Source organism: Oryza sativa, chromosome 9, assembly GCF_034140825.1.
Source record: "Oryza sativa Japonica Group chromosome 9, ASM3414082v1".
NCBI lineage: Eukaryota > Viridiplantae > Streptophyta > Magnoliopsida > Poales > Poaceae > Oryza > Oryza sativa.
The window spans coordinates 7,645,221-7,666,571 of record NC_089043.1 but is presented as its reverse complement, the minus strand read 5'-3'; the positions used below and the strand labels follow the sequence as shown (position 1 = coordinate 7,666,571).

The 21,351-nt window shown below is 42.0% G+C and overlaps 1 protein-coding gene and 1 pseudogene across 1 annotated transcript; one reads left to right on the top strand and one right to left on the bottom strand.

The window, feature by feature from the left end:
• Positions 1–232: 232 nt before the first annotated feature.
• On the top strand, positions 233–1,134 carry LOC136351854 (E3 ubiquitin-protein ligase listerin-like; annotated as a pseudogene).
• Positions 1,135–12,746: 11,612 nt separating this feature from the next.
• LOC107278817 (BTB/POZ and MATH domain-containing protein 1) lies at positions 12,747–17,800 on the bottom strand. The gene is made up of 2 exons (XM_066304276.1): positions 17,621–17,800; positions 12,747–13,388 (listed from the first exon to the last, which is right to left on the bottom strand). Exons 1-2 carry the CDS (start codon positions 17,798–17,800, stop codon positions 12,747–12,749), a joined length of 822 nt encoding a protein of 273 aa, XP_066160373.1.
• Between the last annotated feature and the right edge of the window lie 3,551 nt (positions 17,801–21,351).

Sequence of the window (21,351 nt, the reverse complement as noted above, 5' to 3'; positions counted from 1 at the left end):
ATCAAACCGTTTTCAGGAAAATTAAAATTGAATGAAGCTTCTTGTTACGCTGATTTTGGCGAAAAGCATTTTGAGTTGGCTTGATGTAGCCATCTTTTGCCTATCATCCAGCCCAAGGGAAGTAGTACAACAAGGTAATCTGCACCATAACATTTTTCAATCGTACTAGTACAACGCTACATTCATATAATCTGTTATTTTTGGCAGATATTGTTGATTCCCATTGTCAATAATGGCTGAACTAGGTGGGGTGGGTGTGAAATTAACAGCAGTTATATATGGTTGGCTGATAATAAGAAAATGATTGTTGCAACCTCTGCTTGGAGAAGCTTAAATTAGTGGTTAGCGCTATAGATGAGTTAATGTTAAGCTTTGGTGAATCCGCGTTGGTTACATTGTGTTACCTTAACTGAGTTGAATCTGCTTTGGATACCCAAGAAACAGAAACTTCCTGGGTTTGCAGATTATTGATTCAAGGGATTATGCTGAAAGAAATAACAAGATGATGGAATTATTTGTTCTTGGCCTCTGGTGTTTCAGAGGCAATTGCAAAGTCTTGTTGTGAAGAGGCCTCATTCATCATATCTTCAAGTCGCATTGCTTATATGAATTTTTGGGAACTTGTGGCATCATTTGTCATTTATGCTTCACCAGAGACTGGAATGCACAAGAGTTGATGGAACTGTGGGGGCTTGCGAAGGGCTCAGTCAGTGGGCTATATTCTTAGTTCTCTTCACAGCCAATATCTCATCCATCGTCTGCTGCTTACTCTCTACTTCTTTTTGAACGCCTCTCTCAAATTTCACTAGTAAAAGAGTGTTCTCCGGGATTAATAGAGCACTGACTCAAGAATTAATCTGACATGGGCCAAAGTATTGAACTGATAACAGATTCAGAGAAGTTATGAGAGAACTCTTATCCTTAATTGAGATGTCTACTTCTGAATTTCTCCAGACTGATCTTTCGGAAGGTATGTTTTCTCTCACTAGGATGATGCCCTTCATTGCCTGGTCATTGTTGTTGTTCCACCTGCAATTGGCACCTCCAGCTTCTGTTACTAGGGAAAAGGTATTTCAACATATACAAGATAAGATCAGCCCATGCATATTGGATTGCATTTTCCAGTACATGTGATATCTTCTAAGAATGCCATAAGTACACGTTCACACCTCCAATTCATTGAATCTCTTTGGCTAGATGATGACTGGACTGTTGCCTTCCTGCACATACATGGTTTACTAGTTTAAGAGATCGTTCATTGTGATACTCAATTGAGTCCTTGTCACGTCCCAAAACGACCCAAAAAATATATCCTTTAAATTATGCCTAGATTAAAATCCTTGTGAAAGCCTCCAAAAATTAAAATGTGCAAAGCTAAAAGTCAAATAAGGCTTGGAGGATTTTTGTATATTTCCTAAAAACCTAAAATGTGTAAATAAATTTTAGTGGAATTTTCAGAGCACAAATAATAATTATTAAGAAATAAACAAAGTTGAAAAGGTTTTATAAAAAGAAAAACCCTAAAAACCCCTCCCCCTCTAATGGGCCGGCTCGGCCCATCTCCCTCCCCCTCTCTCTCCTCTCCCCTGCGGCCCATTCGGCCTTCTCCCCTCGCGCGCGCCGCTGATGGGCAGGCCCGCCCGCCACCCTCGCTGACGGGTGGGGCCCACCTGTCATCCCCTTCCTCCCGCCGCCCCGCCCGCGCCTAGCGCCGCCGCCGCCGCGAATCTCGCCGCCTCCGGCCGTTCCCGCGTGCAATTAAGTGGGGGAAATCATTCCCCGTGATCTCCTCTCCCTTTCCCCCCATTTTTCCCTCTGTCTCCTGTATTCAAACGGCCGGATTTGCTCCCGCAAATCTCGCCGGCACCATTGATGGCAGCCGGATCCCCCGCGCCGGTTTCCTTCCCCGCCGGCCGCCCTCTCTCCCTCCCAACCCTATTTAAACCCTCCCCGCGCCTCCCTCGCCCGTTTCCGCCACTTGCCGCACCTTCTCCTCGCCGGAAACGAGCTCGCGCCGTCGCCCTCTCTCTCCTCCGTCGCCGACGACCTCCGGTCGGCCCTCTCCGCTCACCGGGACCGTCCCCCGCCTCGGCGTCGCCTCCTCCGGCTTCGCCGCACCGCCGCCGACCCCGTCCACCACCTCGCCGAGCTCGCCGACCGCCGGAGCGCCGTCGTCCTCGTCCACCCGAGCCGCGCCGCTGCCTTCCTGCGCTCCGGCAGCCTCTTTTGCCGTCGCCGTCGACCCGGGGTGAGCCATGGACCGCCGCCTCCTCTCCCTTTCCCTTCCCCTCTCTTGGCCGCCGCTCCGCCGTGCCTATGGCCGCCGCCGGCGACCATAGGGGCGTGGGCGCCGCCTCCCGCCGGCCGCGCCGACGTGGCCGCCTCCGGGCACGCCGTGGGGCCCGGCCGTCAGCCGCCCGCGCCCTTGGGTGCGGCTGACGCGTGGGGCCCACGGCGCCGGCCGGTGTGAGCCCGGGTGCGCCCGGTCCACCGTGGACCGTGAGGCTGCCGCGTGGGCCCCACTCCCGTGGACCCGGTCCGCGCGCCCCCTCCCCTCGGCTGACGCAATAAACCCTTTTTAAATTAAAATTTAAATGAAGAAATTCGCAAATATTCACTTAAAGAGCATATAAACTTCAAATGGCCATAACTTGGCCATTTGAACTCGGAATTGGACCGTTCAAGTTCTAATTTTTCCTTAAGAAGTCAAGAACCCATTTTTGTGCTTTGTTCCTGCTTGTTATATGGAGTTTATTAGAGTAAAAGACTTTTTCCTTTCCGTTGGTCGTGTAGACGCTGCAGCTTCGGAAGATCCGCTCTACGTGGAGGTTGAAGCCGACGTTTGGGAAAGCGAGCAAGGCAAGTCACATCATCTTTGAACATATTGAATCCTAGTCTGTGAAATTATTTTGATTTAAATTAATGCATTATCGCTTTATTTAAATTCCCGCGTTATCACTCTTTTATTTAGCCATGCTTATTTACCTTTGTTATGACCTTATTATTATTGTTATTGTTATTATTACCTTGTTCACCCTAGATTAAACAAAACCCCAACTAGTGGGTACTCTATTCATGGTTCCACTAGTATGAATTTATGTAGATGCTTCGCTGTTCAATTAGTCAACATTAGGTGGTTTTATAACTCTAGACTTTGGGAATATTCATATCACTTGGACATTGTGGAATGGTTGGATTATTGTGGAATTGGATGCACACCTCCCCCTCTATTCAAAACCCTCAAAATGGTTTTAGGCTGGGCTCGGGGTGCATGGTTTTGATAGTAGCACCTCGGCCACATAAGGACCGGTCTTCGGGCCTCTATTGCAAAGCACTACCGTACTTCCACATGTCTAGTGGATAAGGCTTAGTTTGTGGATCAGTCTGGTTATAAACAAAAGTACACGGATGGAGATGGACGAAGTCGGGGGTCGATGGACATCTCTAGGACAAATGAAGGCTATACGAGCTGCGGCCCGGTTAGTCGAGATGTCATGGCACAGGGCTGTTGTCCTGCTGCTAGGGGCTCAGTCCTGCCTACCTGTCCCGGAGGTTCCGGCCGTAGGTGGGGTTGGGTCGGTACTCTTGTCTATGGCTAGGATGGGTTGGAAACTATGTCATGTCTTCCGTCCATATGCCGTGGTGGTATGTGGCACGTGGTTACACGTGAGTAAGATGTGTCTTGTGGGTAAAGATGTACACCTCTGATCAGAGTATAATCTATTTGAATAGCCGCGCCCTTGGTTATGGGCAAGCCTAGCATTGTACCCAAGTTAGTGTTTTAAATTCTTAAAAGCCTGCTTAACAACTAAAATGTGGAAAGGTTGGCCTGGGTTGGCTTGGGACGAGCTGGGACCCAGGGTCGGGTTGCCAGTTCGGTCTGAATCATCGTAGGCCTTGGGTTAAGGCAGGTTCGTGTGGGTTCACGGCCTTGTTTAATAATATTGTATAGATCTAGGATCGTGTTTTCTAAAAGTAGCTTTGAGCAACTAAGTGTCTTCTAATGCTGTTTACTACAAACCCTAACCCCCTATATTATTACTCCATTGTACTCCTTTGCATTTATTCTGCACTCGTGGGTGTGTCTTGTTGAGTACGGTGGTTGTACTCAGTCTTGCTCAATTTTTCCCAAACCCAGAAGAGGAGTTCCTGGATGATGAAGGCTTTGGTGTCTAGCTCGTGCCTGCCGTCAAGCGCCTGTGGTCGTCACCCTAGTCTTCCGCTGTTTTTCGTTTGTCTTCATGTGTGCCGGGCCTTCGCCGCCCATGTAATAAATTAACTATTTACGCTTCCGCTTGTTAAACTCTGAATTGTATCAACTTTTGATGTACTTTGCCTCCTGGGACAAGGAATAATACACGCACGTAAGGAACGCCCGTTGGGTTATTTCCGGTCGTGACAGTCCTTCACTAGAGTATGGTGCAGTCTCTTCAGTAGAGCAATCTCTTCTACCTGATTAAGTTTCTGAGGTATGACACTCTTATTTTTTTTAAATATGCTTATTTAATTTGTTTTCCAGTTCACAGCCCTTGTAAACCCTAAACCCTAGGGGCCAACTTTAAACCTTGTGTTACGACAATGTATTTCAATGTGAAAAAAATGTTTATCAACTTTTTTAGCCAACCCTTGGACCACTTTGGGTGAGTATCATTTCTCTGTGAAGAAATAGTCCCAGCATAAATATATTTTTGACGTTTAGGAAAATATTCGGTCAAACTTTTTAAACTTTAGCTATTAATTTTAGGCAAATTTGCTACAGGACATCGTGACTTAGCGGTTTTAGCTGTAGGACACTGCGCAAAATGACTTTTGGGGGAATACACTCAATGGATATTTGCTAGTGGACACTGCACCCATTAAAATAATATTTTTTGGTTGAAGAAGAGAGAAATCGTGTGAAAGTTCTGAAATGCCCTTGGGTCCACATGTTAGAACTCACATCTCTCTTCTCTCTTTATCCCCTCCTTGCACAATGCCATGGCCGGTGCAGTTGCAACCACCGGCGCTGCGTCCAACACCATTACCACCGTGTCATGGACCCAACCCAGAAGAGACGGAGGTGCACCGAGTGAGAACGCGCCGTCACCGCCACGGCCTTCTCTGTCATGACAACCCCACAATGGCAAGGTACGCCATGAACTGTGCTGCGAAGAACACACTTCGTGGCAAGCCATGAGGTCCACGAGCATGAGCAGAACGAGCGACGCGGCCATAAAACACACGGACTTCACTAGCCCGACCCCATTCCGCAACCTCCCTCGACGGGGCATCGCAACCTCAGACAGCAGCGGCGGCTTTGCGAGCAGGGGTTACTCGTCCGCGGGGTTCCCTTTGCCGTTCGTGATCCTCCTGCACCGGAAGCGCGACAAGTGAGCACGGATAGTGAGGAACACCACCGCGAGGAGGAAGTCAAGGTCGACGCCGCCGCCCAGGACCACGCGGTGTGGGCATGTAGAGAGGGAGAGGAAGGCGAGGCGGTCGGGAAGAGAGAACGGGGATGGCAGCGGGGAGCGCGCGGATTGATCGCCAGAGCCGTCCCAACCGCGCGGACAAGCCCTAGATCTGGGTTACCTCCTGCCGCACGTCCTCGGCGGCGGCCGAATCCCAGACATCGCTGACGAGCGGTGCCGAGTAGTAGGAAGACGAGGTTGGCACCGACACTGGCCACGTCATCGCAGGCTGAGAGCAGCCGCCGCCACGTGCTCTGGTACATCTCCGACAACATCACGCCGCCGCCAGAGAAATCCATCGCAACGGTAATCGAACTTGTCGCACGGAGTCAGGATCGAGGAGGGGAGATCAGATGTGGGCCCAAGGGCATTTCAGTACTTTGACGTCTCCTCTTCAACCGAAAAATATTATTTTAATATGTTGTGACCAGCAAATATCCAACTTTTCAGAGTGTCTTTCCCCAAAAGTCAGTTCGCGCGGTGTCCTACAGTTAAAACCGCGAAGTCACGATATCTTGTAGCAAAATTTGCCTTAATTTTATATTAGAATAGTCTTACAGTTTATTAAGCTTATTTTCCTTGATCTCAAGATTTATTATAATGATACATTAGTATTACCCAGTCATGTTCCCTGCTTTATGAGATCCATTAGGTAGCCCTTAACAAGTAATCTGTTAGCCGTATACCACTGCGGCAACACCAGATGCACTAAGCAATTGATGTGGTAGTGGAGTTGTCAGCAGTGGGTAAAAGTTCCGAAAATCAAGCACTATGCCAAGTCAAACTGGAGAGGGTATCAGGTAAAAGTTCCGAAAATCAAGCACTATGCCAAGTCAAACTGGAGAGGGTATCAGGTGAAAATTACTTTGAAATTTTTTTAAAAAAAGGAGATTTGGAGGGAGATATCACCTTCCAATCCTTCCAAACATTTTTTTAAGAAAAAATTGTGAGTGTGCGCTGGGGATTGAACACGGGACCTTAGTATTGAAACCACATACCCCTTGCCGTTGCACTATCAAGTGCATGTCATTACTTTGAAATTTGGAAGATCTTAAAAATTTCCATATGTAGGAGGTGTGTATTCTTTCAATCCAAGTTTTTAGATTGCATGCAAAAAGTGTCTAATAAAATTACCACCATATCATGCAAGGTATAATATACGCTTTTTACTATATTAATAGTTTGCTACCATGCATGTATTTTTGTGATTTGTGTTGCAACAGACATGTACTTGGATATAGCCAGTGACCAATGCATGTTCAATTAGATGCGTGCCTCCACATTTTAAAGATCATGAATGCTGTATACATTTGGTCATCTCAATCTGAAATAAACTATGTACTTGTATGATGGAGTATATCTGTACATGGCACACTTAATATGATATAGCACCTTTTATTCTAACATTTCATCGTTAGTTCTAATTGCAGCTTGAGGTTCTAAATTCTGAACTAGGCTCATGTTTTTTTAAAGTGTGATAAGTTCAGTTATGAAAGCATTTGTTACAGTAAATTGTTCCTTTTTTAAAAAATGTGTAACACATAGTTTTCCATATATAGACTTGTTTGGTCATGAATTTGTATTATTGTTTCGTTATGTTCTTTTCAGACATAATAAAGATAAGTGCATGGAGGGTCATCCGACTTATTTAGTTGTGTCATATAGGTTACTCTACTTTCAAAATGCAAATCTAGGTCACTAATTTGAGTTAAGTGAATCATTTAGCCATCTAATTATCCACATGAGCACCTTATACACATAGCATGCCACCATAGTTTGTGTCCACCGCTGCCTAGGATTTCACTTGTTGTTTATATTCATGTCTTGTCGTCATAGCCGCCACTGCTGCTGGGTTTGATGGCAAGTGAAGGATAGGACTGAGAACTAGAAAAACTCATCAAAACAGGCATAAATGAAATTATTTGGTTCTCCTAATTTCGTGTATTATGATATTTACATCATAATGGACATGTCAGGTACTCTATTCCTATTATACTTCACCATTTACTCTGCCCAATCCCTTTCGTTTGCAGTGGATGCTTCATCTTTTATTGGGCCAATTTAATTATTTTGCTAGTTGTATACTTGGTGATATTAGTTTCCCATACAGGATGATGATCTGTTGATCTATCATGATTCATGCACATAACCATAAATTCATTGGTGTGAAATCCTTGTGGGTTTTCATAACGAAACTCTTCATGCTTTGAAATACTAAGTCTTCTGTTCATTTAGGGGCCAGAGGCTTGCATATGTATTTATCAATACACTCATGCTTGTGGTATATCAATCTAAATCTGTTGGTTTGATTTATTGTATGGAATTTTGGATAATCAAGTACTCTATTTTCTTGCCAGATTTACACTCTCCTAATTAGGTTTGCTTTTTTTAAATTGCATACTAAGATGTGATTTTATTGGTGTTGGGTGCTTGGGTCTACTACAATTCAGCAATAAGGCCTTGCCAGATTGATGAGACAATGGGAGTAAGCGAGTAATTGTATTTGTGAGGCATCAATATCTATTTGGGATTATGTTATTAATGTGTTAGGAATTATATTTGGCAAGGGAATAGTGTTTGGAAATGATAATTGCAGCGTGATTGATTAAAATTTCGCACAAGTCCTACATTCTACTTGCTATTAAGTCCTGTCATGGTGTGATGGAATGTTTTTTTGGGAAAATTGACTATTTGCCACCCAACATAGGTGGCTTGAACAATATGCTTCTTAATAGATGAATTATTTGCTATCTAATATAGTTGACTGCTACTAATAGAATGCCACTTTAGTCATCTAATAGGTGAGGATTCACAACACGCGCCCCTAGGTAGCATGGTTACGCCCTGTGCCACATGGGTCTACCCCTAGCACACAACAGGTCACCCTTAGGCGGAGCAGAAGCTATGATCTTGTTGGTGCCATTATTTTTTTTCTTTATGGGGATGACCCTTGATTTTTTTAATGAGTTTTAGAATTGGGGAATAGACTATTGAAATTTTCATAATTTCAAGGTTCTCTTGCCACTGATGTTTTAAGCTGTGCATCTTTGTTTTCTGTGTGAGATTATTACTTCTTGGTCTATGGCTTGTACTGATTTAGTAGTTGTATCGATTTGTCTGTGTAGAGAGTTCAATTTGCATAGACGTTGATTTACCATGAATCTATGGTATAGGATAACCGAGATTTTTCTCTGTTATATCTTCACATCTGTGCAATTTTTGCATAATTTGAACTTTAGGTTTGATTAGATTATAGAGGAGAGAGTTCATATTGATGTGAGGCCTATTAGCTGCAACCACCGATTTTTATGTAGCCCCTGAGCTGTTCTATGCGTGTTTTTCCATCAAGTTGATTTTCTGCTATATGCACATGACTGAAATATTCATTGTAAAGGGATTTATATTAGTGGCTATTGTTTGGGCTTGCTCTGTGATCTATAATCATAAAGTGTTGGTTTTTTAGCATGATAATCACCACATACTAATATTTAATATGAGATCCATGTTTATTTTCTTTTTGATGGTATCTTAAGGATGATCACAACAATGGAATTGACCATTGCTAATAGCAAACTATATATGAAGTGTCTGATTTAAAGAAACCAGCTTTTATACCTGAGCATTGTAATTTGTTACTCCTATGTTCACTCTAATTTGACAACTGAAAATACATGTTTTTTGGTATTGTGAGGATGGAGGGAGATAATAACCAGTGCATATGAAAGAATGTATATGCCGAATTAATTTCTAGATATTCTTGACAAATTAAGCTATAATGAGCCCTATTTTGAAGATCTACATGATAAAATGACTCATTAGCTTTCTTGTATTTGTTAAGCATTGTTGAGCACTTTGTGTCACTATGAATCACTTTTCCCTTTTTGAACTTGTGATATAAGTCTTCCTTTGTTTTTCACTAAGGATAATACTGAGTAATATCATGTTCCTTTCTTGTAGTGTGTTGATTCTATTTTGTCCCTTTATTTCAGGGTTTTACTTTATATTTCTTTACTATTTCAATTAAGTATCATTTACTGTTATTCTGTTGGTTTAGTTTTTATTACCTGATTTTATTGTCTTTGTCCATGTATTGGTGTTCATTTCTAGCACTTCAGTTCCTCTTTGTTCTTTTTTGAGTGTAGCAGAGTCCAATCTATGGTTTCTACCAAGTCAGTGTTACTTGTTCTGCCTACGGAAAGATATGTTGTGCCACCATTTATCAGCCACCATTTTTTTTGCACAATATAAGGATTGCAAGCGAATTTATTGGCATGGCTCCTTTTTGGCCCATAATTATAGCACAACCTTTCTTTTTTTACCCATAATTATAGCACAACCTTTCTCCTACATCTCTAAGAAACATCTCACTAACCATCTCCTCTGCTATTCCTAAGGTATTTAAGTATGGGTTGGACGGCCATTTCAACTCCTTTTGTCTTGGTTTTGTAACCACCTTAGGCTAAGTTCAATACTCCCCTTTTTCAACTTCTACTCTCATTTTCTGCGTGTACGCTTCTCGAACGACTAAACAGTGCCAATATCAAATCTTTCCACGAACTTAAAATAAGCCTTACATTTTGAGATGGAGGGAGCACAAGATTTAATCTACAGATTGCACATTCTATAATTCCGTCTATAGCATTTGAAGGGACAAAATTAATGAAGATGGCATTGATGAAATTAATTTAGAAATACGGAAACAGAATTCGTAAGCAAAGTGCATTCCTCCTATCAACCAACAATTGAGTTTCATGTGCCTTTTGTATTGCATGTATGCAATCATGGTCATATGGTTTCTCTGAATCCTTGAATCCCAGTGTCATTGCACTTTTCAAATTTCAAAACTTCAGTTCAAATAAGCAAAAGATCAGATAATTTGGTTTCTAGTTTCTACTGCTACAGTGCTTCAAGCATACAAAAACAGAGGTCAGAGGTTACATGGGATCACTAGGCCAAGAGTGATGTACTGCGACCAACAATTTTTCTTTTATGAATAAAAATGCTTTTAAGACTGCCAATCAAGAATATTGTGATCAAGAGTTATAAATATTGATATATAAGCTCCATGAATTAGAAGTTATAAAGTTGGGGCGTTTACTACTTATTTGCTATTGAAATGGTATCTTTGAGTTATATGGGTCATTTACTACATATGATTCTTTTTTTCTGGCCCAATTTGGTTTGGCACATTGGAGCTGCTCTGGGAGAAGCATGCTAGAAAATGCGGACTTACTTGTGTTGGGATAATTTGGCTCATGGAATCATCTATTTGATTATACATTAACCATGTGTTTTTTGGTCTTAAACAAGTCTGAAAAGGCTCGACAAGAAATGCATTCTTGGTTCAAGAATGGTATATTCATGGTACAAGAATCCGTCAATCCTAACCCAAGAGCATATGATTAGTTTAAAAAAATGATGTATACTATATTTCACAAGAAGTCTGAAAGGCTTTGGCCAAATTGTGAAGAAATATCCACATCTATTTGAATGGAGCGTGCTAAAGCATATGCTAGTCTAGTATCCAGGTTTATTGTTGTATTCGTAAATTTAGCTTCTCAACTGGCTAACACAAAATCAAGGCATCCATTATTCCATAATATTGAAAACCTAAGTTCACTTCATTCAATGGTGATGCATTGGAACACCTGGATATGTATATATTTAGATTCAAGATAGTAACTTGCACTATGAGTTATTTAACTATTCTATGTTGACAGGGCATGAGGATGCCTAGATTGATTTCATTATCAGCTATGTATTCACCACTATTGTGTGAGAGTGTCCTGATCTTCCGATGAGAGGATAATCCAACTGAATAGAGCGATGTTGATGATCCAACTATAACTGTCCAGGGACGTTGTGCCTTAGTAATCATTACACCAATTCCAAAGGCTGTCATGTTTGTTCCTACAAGCAATCGAGATCTAGCAAGAACAAGATAAACAAGCAACTCAATTTGCAGAATAAATTAAAGATATAGGATTAAATCAGCAAGAGTATCAAAGGTGGGGTTCCGTAATGAGCAAACCGACGATCTAACCGATCACAGGATTACACGGCAGAATAGCGAAGCTAAACTTTGATCTAAACAAAACCCGAGTTGATCTATGGCGGATAAGGGAAATATATAGGTGGGAGGACGAGTTGGGGTCGTCTTCCAACCCTAAGATACGCCCCTAATGGACTCGAGTTGATACACAGCCCATGGGCCCAAATAAGGTGATGCAGCACCATGGACAGAAAAAGATCTATGTAGTAAAACAATGATTGTGGTCTCTCTAGAACAAATATGGACATGAGGACGGATCCATTTAAAAGTAGACTTGATAAACTTTCCATGAAGTATCTGCGTGCCCAAACCGGAGTCTGCATCTCAAATCTAGCCTGCGTAAATCCTCTCCCATTTTGATCCTCTCCATCATTCCTATGTAAAACAAGAGTGCACACGTCTCTAGGGTACAAATAAGATGAACATGAAGTCACGAATGAACTCACATGATAGTTGAGTTGACGTTTACGAGTGAGGGTAATAAGACCATGAAGTTGTACTTGTGTAGACGTGGATGTATCGTGGTATTGATGTCCTCATCAACTAGTAGGTATTTTAGTTACATCTAATTTTGTTTTTATTAATGATCTCAATCCATTCACCCCTGAACAAATAGGAAATGAAAGTTGTGACAAAAATATCAGCTCTGCTGTGAAGGAAACACTGTAGTGCTGAAATTTTCTATTTACAGTGTTTTGTATGTGAAGAATGTGGTTTGTATATTTGATGGGATATGGCGCGTAGAACCAAGTTACTTGTGTCAATTGTTTATCATGTGGAGCTATTTTATGTTGATATATGAGTGTTCAAGCTGGTGATTTAATGTCAAAAAGGCAAGTGAACATAGCGGTTGTGCTACACTTTAACATTTTATTGTTACTGCCTCCACTATTGATGATTCAGCGTGTACTGTTAAATTGAATAATTTAGAAGATTAAACTTGTATTTATGTTAGTGGTATGTTTGAATATTTTGATGGCAGTATGCTGTATGTTGTGTTATGCATTAATGTATTTCATATAAAATTCATGCATATGTGAAGTATCATTAATATAACCTACTCCATTTATAATCACTAATGAACGTGCACGTGTAAGGCACGTTATCATAATACATATTATTGCCAACTCGCGATGTGAATCGTTGGATGAGAGGATCTAACGGTTAGGAATGTATGGGTGTACTAAATAGAAAACTGGTGTTTTTTATATCAGTATAGATTGATATAGATGTATGTAAAGTTTTTAACTCTCAATCCGCTTTTTTATCTCTTCGATAATTAACGGGAAATCCTGCCTAAGATGAAAGTAGCCATCAGTGAAGGCCACCTTCTTGAAGCTGCTCTCCGCCATCAAGAAGCTGAGGCACTTGCTCTTTAGCTCCGGGCAATGGTACGTCTCGGCGTAGCCTAGTGTCGTCGCCACCGTCTCCACTGACACGCTCCCCCACAGCTTCTGTGCACACATCAGCTTCAACCTCTTCAATGCGTACATGTCCACCGCCATGAGCAAGCTCTTGAAAAATCCGGTTGTCGTCGACGTCGAGCTGGCACCGCCTCTAGTCGGCGACAGCAAGGCGTCCATGTACACGAAGTGTAGTAGAGCTTTGAACGTGGCCGGGTCGATGTTGTGCAGGGTGACGCACGGCATGGCGGACTCCGCCATGGACCCGAGGAGCTCCGTCTTGAACACCGGCGAGCGCGCGGCGAGCACGGCATGGTGTGCGTGGAACATCTCGCCGCCGACAGAGAACGGCACGTCCGAGCCGTCGGCACGGTCCACGATGTCGCCGAGCTGGCCATTGAGGTTCAACCACGGGATGGGTATAGTGCCGTCGTCGTCACCGGCGTATAATATATATTTAAGAAGAGTAAAAATAGGGGGAAACTATGTGCGCAAGGATATATTCATAAACTGACTTGAGAAACATGGCATGGCTGTGTCCACACGCTGAATTTAGATACATTCCATGTTCACGTTCACAAAATAATCTGGATTTTATAAATACCTAGAAATCCAAATCAATTGTTAAGCATGAACTTGTATAATATGAATTTAGTATGAATTTGTAGAGAATAAATCGTAACCTTAAATGGTAACAGGAGTATATTGTTTACACAACCTGCAAGGGCCAAGGTCAGACACTAAACTCAGACAAACCTTGCATCCATTGGTTAATTTGTAAACTTTCAGTACTTGAGCTATAAGAACTCATAACTTTAATTTGCTCACAGAAAATCAAAACATTGAGCAACATGTAGCTATGGTCATGTAGTTGTCAGAGGAAATATAGAACTGAGAGATCAAGCGATCTGTAAGTACAAACATGTGAATGCCAAATATTATTCTGACAGGGAAATATGCTTAAGTAATGGTGTCCTCTAAGCTTACAATCGTGATTAACTTGCTCCACTTAAGTCATGTCCATCACCTTGCCTAATGCCATCCTCCAAACCAGCAATCCTGATAAAATTGCTCCACTGAAGTCATATGCATCACATTGTGCCTAATTCCATCCTCCAAACCTGTGGTCAGAGGTGCCACCAGGTATATATTAAGGTTGCCTCCTCTTGCAAAGAAGAAAATAAAAAGACTACCTGTTAGTAGCTTGTGAGCAATGGCAGGATAATCCTAGATCAATGCCGATATAAAAATGAAAATTATGTATGCTATAGTAGTGCTCGATATAAAAATGAAATTATGTATGTTGTAGTAGTTATAGACTTATAGAGCATCATGGAATGTGTTTTGGTCGTGTCGCGTGCCCCTGGCGTAGAGGTTGGGGATATAGCACATCTTCTGCTTCAAAATAAAATATCTTCTTTATCTAAAATAAGGTTTACCTCTTTGGAGAATATATTTCACCAAAAATCACCAAAATTCTATCAATTCATAAACAACTACCAGTTGGGAGCATTTAAGCCTTGCTAATGAAAAGGTACCCACTCAAATTCGTAGACTAGAAAAGGGGAGTAGTAATTCCTATTCAGAATCAGTTGTTTCATGCTTGTACCTCTGCATACACTAAGCTGAGCTTATCTAATAGGTTCATACTATAAAATATATCCATTTATCCTTGTCTAATCATAGTAAAATAGTAAAAACCTAAAGTAAAGAAATAATCCTGCATATATGGATATTACCTTTTTTTCGTGCCTGTGGAGTACATGAACTCAGATATATCAACCGAAGGCCAATCAATGGCAAATAAAAGAACAAAATCTCCTTGGCCCTCCTCATTGAGCATCTTAAAGCTAAAAGCCATCAAATAAAGGCCTATTGTTCTTCCATTATGCTCACTCCATCCCAGCGTATCTGCATATACTTGTAGCTGCAGAGACAATTATGGCAGTTTTTTTTAGCATGGCTAGCTATATAAATCAAATGGTGGATTGCAGTACCACATTAAATTAGAAATTCAGATTTACCTTTTTAGGCTACATAAATAAAATACAAATCTTTCATGTTCTCAGGAATAACCAATAAAATTAACCTTTTTCAACTTTAACCACATCCTTGGGAGTAGCCATAATGTTGTATCCTTCAATTTTGGCGCAAATTATCTTTCTATGCCAAAAGTAAAAAAAAAAGAATGTTTCGTTATAACCAAGGGAGATCGAACCAAAAGAGTCAATGAATTAGAACATCTAAATACCCAATATACTGATCAGCTCCACACACGCTCTTCCAAAGCACAGGTCCCGCCCGAAATACTTCTGTCTGATTTGTATTGCAATTGGGATTCCTCTGAAACAACATGATCCAAATTTATAATTCTCGTTGATCTGGCATTGCTGTTCCATAATGGATCTCTAGCTTCGTTTTCAATGGCATGTTGCAGAACATATCATGATGTATTTGATAGGTGCATGTACATGCTGTTAAGAAAAAAACCAAGGTGTATTAGTGTCGAAACATGAATTCCGCAATAATAAAAGGGGGTAGCGCACGAGACCTAAAAGTGGATGGATGCGGAGACAAGGATTTAGACAGGTTCAGGCCCTCTCAATGAGAGGTAATACCCTACTCCTGTTTAGGGATTTGAATCCGCCGGGTGTAGTATAGATCTGACGATCATATGTGCTCATGCCCCCTAGAGGGCTTCCTGCTCACCTTATATAGGATGGGGGGCAGGATTACAAGATAGAAACCTTAACCAATACGGTATCGGTTTCCTAAATCCAATTTACAATATTATCAAACCAGGACTTCAGGCCGTTCCATAATATACAAGGAAACGTAATGCCCAAGTCATAATTCGTTACATATTCCATAGATATAAGTTATCCCCTATAACTAGCCGGATAACCGTGCCGTATGGGTACGGGGTACCCATAATCTCCACAGTAGCCCCTGAGACCTTCGCAGTCAAAAAGATAATCTTCTCTCTAACCAGATTACTCCAAAGCCAAGTGCTTCAATCATTTCTGCCATGGTCTCCCGAGTACTTTTACCAAATATGAAGACTGTGGAGGGCTGAAAAATAAAGTCAGGTGCATCGACTAGATGCACCTAATAGGTGTAGCCCCTGACTATGTGGTCAGTTGAACAAATTAAGCATATAGTCAAGGAATAAATAATCCAACCAACCGAGTGGTTTTGATAATTGTAGTCAACCAAGTGACTCGATATCAATATATAGCATATGCGGTGTGAATCCCTGAATAATATGATCCAAGTGATATACCGAATGCTTTGTAAAATATGATGCGTGCAACCTAAAGTTGACTACATTATTGAAAATTCACATAGCAAAATAGCCATAAAGAAGTTTGTATGTTGTGAATAAAGAAATTTCCAAAGTATTGGGCACACACCATGCGCACACTGCTTTAACAGATGTGCTTAAGTCCCTAAAAGACACATGGTTTCACCACACCTGGAAATATATGGCATATGTGGTGTAAAATCCGAGTAAATAAACTCATAAAGGATTTACCAACCGCCTAGAAAATGACCATAATATATAATCAGCCTTAGCCATAATATTGGTCAATAAAAATGCACACTTATGTGGCAAAAAGCAACGATATTGTATCCAATCAATTGGTTAAAAAACCCAAACAACACCTTGGCTTATATAAAAAAGTCAGCGGGGTAGCTATATAAAGCTTTACTGTTTGACACCTTTTAAGATGCATTGTACCAACTCCTAAAAAGTTGAGTAACTGTGATATAAAAGGATTTTAAGGTATTGGGCACTTGATCACACGCACTTTGGCCTAAGCAAAAAGTGCTTAAGTCCCTAAAAGAACGTGACAAGCCACACCTGAAAATATGAGCTGTAGACATATTAGGCCTAGGCCAAAAAATATGCCTTCGACACCCTTTAAAGGATTATGCATATAACATGCTTCCGAGTAATAAATCTTCCGGGTGATATAGACTAAGTGTAGCTCATATGAATAGCTTCTAATCTGAGTGATTATCCCTTATAGGATACTCCAAAAAATATATATAAATTGAATCCCGACTGGCGCAAGTATTCGATTGATAGCCCTTACGGGGAATAATGATTGGTCCCGTCTTCGAGCATAGAAAATAATCTCAGGACTACGAGTGCATGTTGCCTGTATCTAGAACAAAATCCAACTTGAAGGTATGATCCTTGTGTTTGAGTTGATAAGCCCCTGAGCATATATAGCTTGTCCTTCTGTCATAGTCAAAATTGTCCATTGGCAATAGATGATGCAGTCGACATGAAGGCAAGATGACGAACATGGGGACGATACCGCCCGTCAGAGGTGACGAAAATGTTGGTGGTGGTAAAAACAGTGACACCAATCAAAGGTGATGAAGTCGCATAGCCATGGTGGCGAAGAAACTAGTCGACAGCAGACAAGTCAGCCAGCAGTGAAGACGAAGGCGCCCAACAACGGCAACAGAGTTGTGCAGCCATGGCAGCGAAATAATTAGTCGATAACAGACGAGGCGCCCGGTGAAGAAAACGGAGACGCCCATCAGTAGAGGTATAATAAGCCAGCCGTAAAAGCGAAGACACCATGGGTGGCGGCGGAGGCAAGCCGGTGGTGAAGACGTAGACGCTCATCAATAGCAATGGCAAAATCCACCAATCATGAAGATGAAGAAAATAGTCGACGACGGCAAAAGCAACCAACGGTAATGACAATTAGAATCAATAGAGATGATCGAATATGATGACGAAGTTGCCCATCAATAGCAATAGAATAGGCTATGTTGAAGAGGCTCGACAGGATGTTGATGAAGATGACAATGTCGGTGATCCAGTCAATAGCCATGTAGCAGCCAATGATAATGACAAAGACGCTCATCAGCATTTGCGTAGTAGGTCGACCGTGAAGGCAAAATAACAAGTCGGCAATGATGAAAGCAACCGGAGGTGAAGATGTAGTCACCCATTAGCAACGGCGGAGACGTCAGGGCTGATGAAGTAGAGGTGATGGTGATGATGTCAGTGACAATAATCCATCAAACTGTTGAGAAGATATCGAAGCTCAAGTAGTTTCTTTAATGCGAGTGTGTGCATAACGAAGATTGATGCAACGCCCTTTGAATTATAAAGATGGCAATAGAGCTTGGTGTGATAGCTGTTGCAGATGCTTCACTTGGAAGAATGTAGATGTTGTTGTCCAACTCGTCAAAACTGAGCTGATTGATTGATAACTCTAAACTCCGAATATGTAGATTAAATCTCAAACTTGATACATGAGAAATTTGAAGTAGATTGTGGTAGTGTCCAGAAGCCAAAATTGCCGATGAAATAATAAGAGTTGCTGAAGTAGAACGCCTGCTCTGAAGCGAAGACAAAATTGATGACTCTTGAAGTTGACTCATTGATTGATTGATTGCTTCATCTTGACATAATGTCTGTCGAATTTTGAGTCTTGTATTTGTGTAGCCCCCGACTCTTTGGTTAGTTCGGAAACAACTGAACATAGAGTCGAGAATTTGTAGCTTCTTGTCGTTGAGCAGTCATTGCTTGAGTGAAGATGCATGTTGAAGATGTCCGAGTAAAAATATTGAAGATTGGAGCACCACTTGTTGTAGTAAAATAATACGGCATTATACTTGTTGATGCATGCCGAGATGTCAAGGCTCTTGTAGACGTCATGGTCGGCGAAGTAGCAAAGCTTGCGAAGTAGAGGCAATAGAGTTTGCTGGTGCCGAAGATAATAAAGATGAAGTTGCTCCACCATGGTGAGAATGTTGCATAGCCGTGAAAGTGAAGATACCATGGATGGCGGTGAAGGCAAACCAGCGATAACGATAACGCCAGTCAATGATGATGAAGACACGCAGTCCTGGAGGCGAATAATCCAGTCGATGTCAGACAAGGAGGCCAGCAATGTAGACGATGATGTCCATCAGTAGTGGTAGCGGCATAAACCAGCTGTAGAGGCGAGGGCACTAGTCAACAGCAGACGAGACGACCGGCGGTGAAGACGATAAGGCCAATCAACACTGGAAGAATCATGCTACCATGGAAGTGAAGAAACCAGTCGGCAGCAGACGTAGACAGCTTGCATTGAAGATGATCACGCCTACTAGCGGTGGCGGCGATGTGGCCAGCCGGTAAGACGATAGCACCAGTTGGCGTCATACGAGGCGGGCGGTCGGTGAAGATGTAGACGCCCAACAACGGCGGCATAATAGGCCAGCCATGCAGGCAGAGACACTAGTTGGCGACGGACGAGGCGGCCGGTCGGTGAAGACGTAGATGCCTAATAACGGTGGTGTGACCAACCAACCGTGTAGGTGGAAACACCAGTCAGCGGCGACGAGGCGGCCGGTCAGTGAAGAAGTAGACACCTAATAACGGTGGAGTGAATATCCAACCGTGTAGGCGGAAACACTAGTCAGTGGCGATGAGGCGACCGGTCGGTGAAGAAGTAGACACTCAATAACGGTGGCATAATAGGCCAGCCGTGCAGGCGAAGACACCAGTCGGCGGCAGCGAAGGCAAGCCGGCGGTGAAGAGGTAGATGCCTAACAACGGTGGTGTGACCAACCAACCGTATAGGCAAAGACACCAGTCGGCGGCGACGATGGCAAGCCGGTGGTGATGTTCTGACTGATCTATTCCTAGAGCATAGGAGATAAGCTTAAAGCCATGAATCCCTTTTATGCATATCTGGATCTGGATCCTGCAGAACAAAACATATAGGATGAGTAGTATCTGATGTAAATACAGAACTTGAGAAAAATTCAAGTATTTTAAAATGTTTATAAATATGTATTTCTGCTCTTGTCAATTTTGATTTCCCCGAGCGGATGACTCCTTACGTTTAAACACTCTGCCTGACTAGTCATAGCCCCCACGCACCGGGAGTCGGCCTAGGCACTTCCCAAGCATGCATACGAGTGACATGAGTTCGTCATTAATGGAACAAAGTTTCACGGATCAGAGTTTACTACTCGAGTATTTTTGCAATTGTTAAGAGTAGAAAATAAATTATCTTATCTCTATGCTTTTGATTTCTTCCGAGTAATACTTAGCACCTTGCGTTACTCGGTCCATCCAACGAGTCCCCTGGGTGCTAGGAATCGGCCCAAAGGCAACTATCCATCGACAAACCAAACGAAAAGCTTAGGAAGATAGAACTCCGTAACTCGATAGGCACTTTTGTACTCAGATTATATCGCAAGCAATCAAGATAAACATTTGATTTCCTTTAATTTAAAACAAAGGAGGCAAAAAGTAGTAGTTCCCTCCCGGGCAGGTGTGAATATCCTCTTAGTATTACCGGTAAGCCGAGCAAGCGTGATCAGCGCTTCTCAAGGATCATGAACAAAGATCCAAATTGCACTCCCATGGCTATGCATGGTATTTGAATAATGTAAAAAAAGCATCCGGAATAATGAAACAAAAATCACGTCGTGAACTTAAACATGAAGTGAAACATGGATATGTAGCGTAATAACAAAAAAAACACAATTAATAGTAATAAACCTTTGAATAATAATTTGGTAAGTGAAACCAAACAAAACAACCCAATTTATCCATCATACACGTCCGTCTTGTACTTGCCTTAACTCCTTCGATAATTCGACTCAACTCCTCCAACGTTGGAACCCTCAACACCTGTGGATATGCATAAACCACTATATTCAACTTACGATAGTTACAAGGGATATTTACCAAAATAGAAACCTAGAACATATAAACCTTGTACCGATTTGTATTAAATAACATATAGTTGTTCCATTACTGTTTAATGCGTAATTCACAAACCGTATAACGGAATCTAGCAAATAATACAACTTCGGATATCTAGACAAAATTGTCTACAACTAACTTTCATGTTGGGCACAAAATCAGATTAAGCCTCTATTGGTCTCAAATTAAGTAAAACTAATTACTTCCCTATTTTCAGACCGACAGTGATGTAACCAAGCCTACTACAGATAGAACCATTGCTCACATCATACATCAAGAGGAAGTCATCAAAATCCCACGCAACTTCCGAAATCCAATTCGGCCACCTGCAATAGCGCTGGCTTCAAACGGGCGCCAAATTTGCATACGAGCTCCATTTTGACCATACGAGTACTCGTTGGAAACATCTTGTTGTCTATTTTCAGATATGTCCGGCCTCACCATCAGATTCAAACCGAGCTGCCCAGAATGACAAAAATAGTTTTTGCATCTGAAACTTGGGCTTGGGCCTTGTATCTTTACAGCCCATTAGGGGCCCACAAAACTAGGGTTTTCTCCCACCTCCTCTCTTTGTCATTCCTCCACCTATATAAACCCCTAGCAGCCACCATTTTGTATTTTGGGTTTTGTTTGGATGTAAGTTTAGCTGCAGCTACTTCCTTGTACTCGCGTGTGTTGGCTAGACCACCCGGATACTTGTATTCAGAACCC

Coding starts and splice junctions, on each gene's coding strand:
- LOC107278817 (XM_066304276.1), bottom strand. CDS start 17,800: ATGCTGATGAGCGTCTTTGTCATTATCATTGGCTGCTACATGGCTATT. Junction 13,389..17,620: donor TGATTCTAATTGTCATTACC/GTTGGTTGCTTT, acceptor TTGCGCACATAG/TTTCCCCCTATTTTTACTCT.